This window comes from Protopterus annectens, chromosome 4.part0 (genome assembly GCF_019279795.1).
Source record: "Protopterus annectens isolate FY-2018-M chromosome 4.part0, PAN1.0, whole genome shotgun sequence".
In the NCBI taxonomy this organism is placed as follows: Eukaryota; Metazoa; Chordata; order Ceratodontiformes; family Protopteridae; genus Protopterus; species Protopterus annectens.
Window position 1 is genome coordinate 1,093,365,044 of NC_056733.1, and position 7,152 is coordinate 1,093,372,195.

The following is a 7,152-nucleotide window of genomic DNA, read 5'->3' on the forward strand; positions in this document are numbered from 1 at the left end:
CTCCAGTGGTCATTACCTTAATATAAACCTATACTCCTTGTTTTTACTTGTGTTTTGTGGGTGCTTCAGTATTCCCCTACATTCCAAAGATATAGAAGGATAGACTGGAGACTCCCAGTTCATAGATGTATGTGTGTGTGTGTACATAAACTATGTGGATGGCATCAGCTGTCCCTGACGTAGTACTGGGGTTAGACTTGACACTATAACTTTAGATGGATTGAACATGATACTGAGTAGAAACCCTCTCGGTGTATAGCAAGTACTGATGATGCTGGTTCTGCTTTATTACAAAAATAACAAACATGCTTTCATAGTACTTATTGTGGTAAGAGTTAGACTATTTCCTTATCTTGCCTCACTTGATGACTTCAATCACTAAGACTACATTTCTCCTCTGTGGTGATGACTGATCAAGTCTGAACATACCTCTTAACTGTCCATATTTTTGCCTTATATTTTTAGTCTGTTCCTCATAAAATTTGTGTTTTTTGTTTATTTTTCTGGCAAATAACTGAGAATTTAAGTCACTAAATAATTTGCATACACTTGAGTTTCAGACTTCAGATCCTTTAGAAAATATATGATAAAACACAACGCCTTGTTGTTCTAGCAGCTTTTAAAGTTTATGAGAACTATTTAAAATGTCTTCACCCCATCATTATTTTAGACTTTGTCCAGATTTCTGGTGCTAAGAGTCTGAGGTATGAGTCCCGATTCTGGCCTTCCGGAAACAGGGCTCCTGACCTCCTGACAAGAGGATTGTGAACTATATGACCAGACTAAGAAAGAAGGTGAAGATGTGGAAGTCAATGGGATGCCAACTGAACGGTCCTTAATAACCTTTTAATAGTGCATATATAAAAGATCAGCAGCAAGGAAGATGGCGATCTACTACCGGCTTACTACATTTCTAATGCAGATGTCCCAGCTTCAAAAGAAATTTTGTATCTCCCTTTCCAGTGGTGGATGCTGATTTAGAGGAAGTCACACAGACTACAAAAAGAGAGTAAATAGCTAATAACATTTCTCCTATTTTAATTAACTAGCTTTGTAGTTGATATTAGTAGAGATAAATTGGTAAGCGTATCACCCCTCACCGCCGATATGCTGCTTGGCAGAGTCAGTAGTTGGCTATTAATATAAATGCTTGTTGTAGATCTGTAAAGCATAATGAACTAATTTTCAGGTATCAAGGTTGAGTGTTTGCTGTCTGCCGAGTCACTGTAAACATACAAAAATAAGTGTGTGTCTTCTAATTTACTGACTCATTCAATGGTATCCAGTACTTAAAATTAACTTTGCATTAAGTGTTATCTGTTCAAGAGAGAGTCGTGTGAAATTAATAATTTTACTGTACTCTCATTAACTGGTTAATGTTTTGCTAATTAAAACGTTAGAACTCAAAAAGAAATACACCATTTCTAGGGTAGACCCAAGGACGAATTATACATTTTCCCTGGATTCGTCCTTCAGGTGAGAAGTTAAACCGAAGTCTCAACTGCTTGAGTTGGTGGTAGCTCAGGTGGGCGTAAAAGATCCCACAGCACCTATCAAAAACAACGGGGGAAGTTCCTGATGCACTGGCCAAATGTCCTCTTGTGATAATAAATACCACCTCGGGTCTCCCGAGGCTAGTAACCTTATGAGACTAAACCGGTCAAAAGACTACCTGCATAGATGCATACATCATGCATACATACATAAATAAGAGTCCAGACCCTAACAGCGTACCACGGCTATAACGACACGTGATCTCCTGATCACAGCAGTTGACAGGCATCGAAGAAAACAGGCATCACTCCCATATTACCTCATCACCTACATGATCATTCCAAAGCATCATGTTCTTTCTTCATATTCACGGTTTAGTTGTGATGTTTCAGCTTTTCTAAAGTAGATTATGGAGTTATTTTGTTTTACAGATGTCTAAAATTTGAGATTGCAAGGTGCTGTCTGAAAGTATATTTGTTAAAGAATATAATTGTTCTGTTTACAACTACTATTGCCCCCAGTCCACTGATATATTACCGGTAACCTGTTTGTTATTTTCAACTGTTTAGAGGTTGGACCGGGAATTACATCCAAGGTACATCTCTCATTTCGTACTTACTCATACTGGCTGTCAAGTATACCTCATTGTGAGGAACGTACCTCATTTGCGGTCTTAAAAAGTTAAGCTTCCTCAAATTCCACATTGAAAGGATCTATCACACATTCAGTGTTAGGAATTTATTAACTGATGTTCCTGGTAAATAGAACTTGATCATATTAATTCATTAAAAGAGCTTTTTATAAGTAAAACCGGCATACTTTTACTATCCTATGACCTTCCTAGTTGAAGTTTTGAGTAAGCCGTTAGTATGTGTTCCACATTGTGCCCATTTGTTCCACATTATGAGGGACAGTGTTCCTCATTCTGGATATGGAAAGCTGAGACCTGCTGGTGGGTACTTTACTGCAGAATATGTCTGGAAAAAAACAACTCGTTACCTTTGGCTAATTGCAGCAAATCTAGTCTAGACTTACCTGTATGTAGAAGTAATTCCAGCACTCCGAACTCAACCTTTAAACAGGTTTCAGAAAATGCTTAAAACTGTCTAATCAGAAAGCTGGAGTTAAAATCCAAATTGATTAATTAAAGCAGTAAAACATGCTGTTTGGAAGCCAGATTTCCTTTTAACGATCTATGTTGGTGGTTAGCATTTTCTATGGAGTAGGTGGACATTGTCTTTGATTCAACAGAATGTAGCACTGAGTTGCAGCTGAAGCCTTGTGGATTTACGTCTTGGAGTCCCTTGGTACAGTTTGTTTTACTGGGCTTTCTTATGATTTTAATCGAATTACTATGCTTCCTAAATTAAAACGTGCTTGTTGTGGTTGACCATGTCAGGAATGTCATTTTACTATTAACATTCTCATTTGAAAAATACTAGACTAAATATGTCGTATCACTTTTATTCCACACTTAAAACGCTTCGTGTCGCTGTTGGTCTACGCGTAAGTTAACAGAGCGACACCTTATAGGTTTTTGTTGAAAGGGGACTGCTTTTACAGAGAATATCTGCATTCGATAAAGGCAGCTCAGAGGACCACATCTCATATCAGTGTTATAGTTACTAGTAAAGCAGAGGAGACTGTTTCTTGCAGCTAAAACCATAAGGAGCAGATTGTTGTATAATGGGCTTCCTGACTTTATCCACATGTTTGATTGCAAACATCCAAGCTGGTTATTTGCTTCTGGTTCTGTTATTTTGTAACAAAGCGGATTCCACGCTGCGTTACTCTGTTAGAGAAGAACTGGCCAAAGGTTACGTGGTCTCCAATATCGCCAATGACCTGGGACTGGAGCCCAAAATACTGACCGAAGGTGGAGCGCATATAGTAAGTGAAGGCACTAAGCAGTACTTTCAAATAAATAAAAATACAGGAATGTTGTTAATAAATGAACGGGTAGACAGAGAGCAAATCTGTGGACAGACACCTAACTGCACGCTATACTTCCAGCTTATAACTGAAACCCCCTTACAGCTGTTCCGCACAGAAGTGAACATTTTAGATGTCAATGACAACCCTCCTCTTTTTTCCCAAAACGAAATCGTTATCACCATACCGGAGCAGACACCCCCAGGAACTAAGTTCTCCATAGAAAAAGCACAGGATCTGGACGTGAGTATAAACTCTGTCCAAAACTATCTGATTAGCTCGAATGAACATTTTCGTTTAGATGTCCACACGCTAAATGATCAGAGCAAACATGTTGAGCTCGTACTGGTAAAGCATCTAGACTACGAGAAGACTCGTAAAATGTCATTACAACTGACCGCAGTAGATGGCGGTGAACCTCAAAGAACCGGAACAGCTGTAGTTCAAATAATTGTTCTGGATACCAACGATAATGCACCGATTTTTAATCAATCCGTTTACAAAGTGAAACTTTTTGAACAGAATGGTAAAAATTACGTAGCATTGAAGGTGACCGCTACAGACTTGGATGATGGACCTAATGGTGACATCACATATGCATTATCTCATATTTCAGACTCATTTGGACGTATTTTCAAATTAAACAACAAAACTGGGGAAATAACTGTAGCTGAGGCACTGGATTTTGAGGATGCAAACGTTTATCAGATGGAAGTGCAAGCTAGAGATGGTGGAGGCTTGACATCATTTTGTAAAGTCGTTATTGAAATTATTGATGTAAATGACAATCCACCAGAGATAGCCCTATCGTCAGTTAAAACTTCAGTACCAGAGAATACTTTACCTCAGACGGTAGTAGCCCTTTTAAATGTGAAAGACCGAGATGGTGGGGGTAATGGAGACATACGGTGCTCCATCAAAGGCCATCAACCTTTCAAATTAACCTCATCTTTCAAGAACTTTTACCGTTTAGTAACAGACGGCCAACTAGATCGTGAGAAAAAGTCAGTCTACAATATTACCATCATAGCAATTGATGATGGATCTCCACCATTGTCTTCTACAGCAGTTATAAGTTTAGAGATTTCCGACATTAATGACCACCTGCCGATTTTCACCAAACCGTCGTACGCCATGTATATTACAGAGAATAACAACCCCGGCGCCCTTATTGGATCTGTTGTGGCAACCGACAGGGATACTTCTGAAAATGCTCAGGTACTTTATTTAGTTATCGAAGAAATGATCGATGGTTTCCCGTTGTCTCACTTTATCACTATTAATTCACGCAGTGGTAATATATTTGCAGTCAGACCTTTTGATTATGAGCAGTTTAAAGAATTTGCATTTGTGGTTCAGGCTCGGGATTCTGGTACCCCAACATTAAGCAGTAATGCTACTATAAAGTTATATATTACAGATCAAAACGATAACACCCCTACTCTGCTACACCCCTCCCCAAATGACAGTTCCTTTTCAGCAGAGCTTGTCCCTAGGAATGCAGAAGCTGGATATGTTGTTAGCAAAGTCATTGCTGTTGATGCAGACTCTGGACAAAACGCCTGGCTCTCCTTTCACCTTCTGAAGACTTCAGATCCAAGTCTTTTTTCAGTGGGAGTTCACACAGGAGAAATAACAACAGTTCGGGGAATTACAGAAAAAGACAATAACCGGCATACATTGATAGTAATTGTCAAAGACAATGGGCAGCCCTCGCTTTCTGCAACTGCAACAGTTAAAGTAGTGATAGCAGAAAACTTGTCTGGGAACCATTTAGAAATTGTGGAGGAGGAAAAAGCAGATGAATATGACTCATATTTAACCCTTTATTTAATAATTTCGTTAGCTGTTGTGACTGTTTTGTTCCTGGTGTCAGTAATAATATTGCTGATGTTCAAGGCCTGTAGAATCAAGAAATCAAGTCACCCAAATGTCCTGGATCAGAATTTGCGTAGCTCAAACATTGTAAGTTTCAGAACAAGTTATATGGATTCACTTGCTAGAGGAAACATTCATCAAGGATACTTGCAGGAAGTCCACTCCCAGGATCCAGCTAAGACAAACTGTTGTACCCAAAAGGAACAAGTGGGACCTCATTCCCTGCTGATTGATTTAAATAATAAGAATGAGGTAGGAAAGACCTGAGTGGTGTTTACTTATTAGTATATAAGCACTGGCATTACAAAAAACCTTTTTAAATGTCATGAAAATAATGTTGTCACTATATCTACAGGAAGTTTCTTATCTCACAGCTTCTTAGTTCAGGAATGGTGGGAGATAAAGTGCGCAATAACTAGGACAGGTGTCCAAAATGGGGGCACTTTTTAAAAGTTCCTGCTATTTACTTAGAAAGCTATATTTGACATCCAAGGTGCATTTTAAGCGTCTAGAATACTAATTGTTTAGGAACCACATTTTTATTCTATTATATTCTACTCTTTAAAATTGTTAACCATAGTTGTGGACAGGACTGATCCAAATGCATCCATTTCAGCCACAGCTCTGGTTCTTACATTGCATATGAAAATGTTGTTTATATGAAAACTAATTAGTAAAACAACATGAAAAATCTAGCCAAAGTAGAGTTTTCACTGTGTGACACCTTAAAATTCCTGGAATAGAGGCCCATTATGCTGTGCTGACCAGGTCATAAGAAGGCCGAAACATGCATGTCCACAGCTAGTGGCATTTGGGTTTGGCCTGAATTTGTCCATAAAGGCTTAAAGAGAAAAAAGGGAAAAAGTCATGGACATTCAGAAGCCATATAGCTAAAACATTTAATGTCCTTAAATGAGTCATTTGTATATATCCCATAAAGCAAGGTGGTGATGATAAAGACTATGGTTGGTGAAGATAATCAACATTTTGAGAACTAATTGGCAAGAGTGGGAGGAGTCATCTGGAAGTAGAGGAACAAAACAAAATTTGTTGACAAAAATCAGGGCAGTTCCTGTAAAGTCAGGGACACTTGAGAGGTATGTAATTTAGGTGAAGACACATTATGTTAGAAATGCAGCATTTTCATGAGCAGTAGCATGCCTGTGGCTTAACTGTTATATGTTCTGCAAACTGCCATGATTTCAAAAACCTATTAGTATCCTTAGAGGTGAGGGGTTAAATCATTTTGTGCATAAGCATTGTCAGTACTAGATTGTTTGCCTTATCATGTTCTTAGTTGAAAAACAAAAGGAAGTAGGCTAGGAAAAGAGGCAAAGGAGGGGCAACTGAAAAATACTTGCTGCACAAGTAGGACACACTAGTTAAATAATTTCACTTTTTGGCAGTCACAGCTATGTACCTTAATACACATCTGTCAGTCTGTTATCACAAGATTTAAAATAAAGAGAAAGGGTTCAAAATAAGGAGGACAAAAGTCCTTAATCAATGGCATTTTAAATGTTGCTCCTATTGTGTAGATAGTTGTTAAAGTAATATGATTTGCATGAAGACACATTTACTAAGGAGAAGGACATCTTTAACTGGAATACTTTGCAATTTGTATTTATAGTTACAACCAATTGTCATGACAAGATTTAAAATCAGAAATTTAAGGACAAAGTGTACAAAATGCTGTGACAAAATCATTGAAATCCACATTTGAGAGGTATGACTATGTTTACTTTGCAGGAAGGATTCTTTCTTTGGACAGCTGTTTTGAGACTTTTTACATAAGTTCATAGGTGCCTCATTTCATTTTAATTGAATTATTCCATTCAGAATCATAAA

At 38.0% G+C, this 7,152-nt stretch overlaps 1 protein-coding gene across 1 annotated transcript; it reads left to right on the forward strand.

Annotated features, from left to right (window-relative positions):
• The first annotated feature begins 3,084 nt into the window (after nucleotides 1-3,084).
• LOC122799769 (protocadherin beta-15-like) lies at nucleotides 3,085-5,592 on the forward strand. Its single transcript, XM_044069063.1, has one exon. The coding sequence runs from the start codon at nucleotides 3,181-3,183 to the stop codon at nucleotides 5,569-5,571; it is 2,391 nt and encodes a 796-aa protein (XP_043924998.1). The 5' UTR covers nucleotides 3,085-3,180; the 3' UTR covers nucleotides 5,572-5,592.
• The last annotated feature ends 1,560 nt before the right edge of the window (nucleotides 5,593-7,152 follow it).

Coding starts and splice junctions, on each gene's coding strand:
- LOC122799769 (XM_044069063.1), top strand. CDS start 3,181: ATGGGCTTCCTGACTTTATCCACATGTTTGATTGCAAACATCCAAGCT.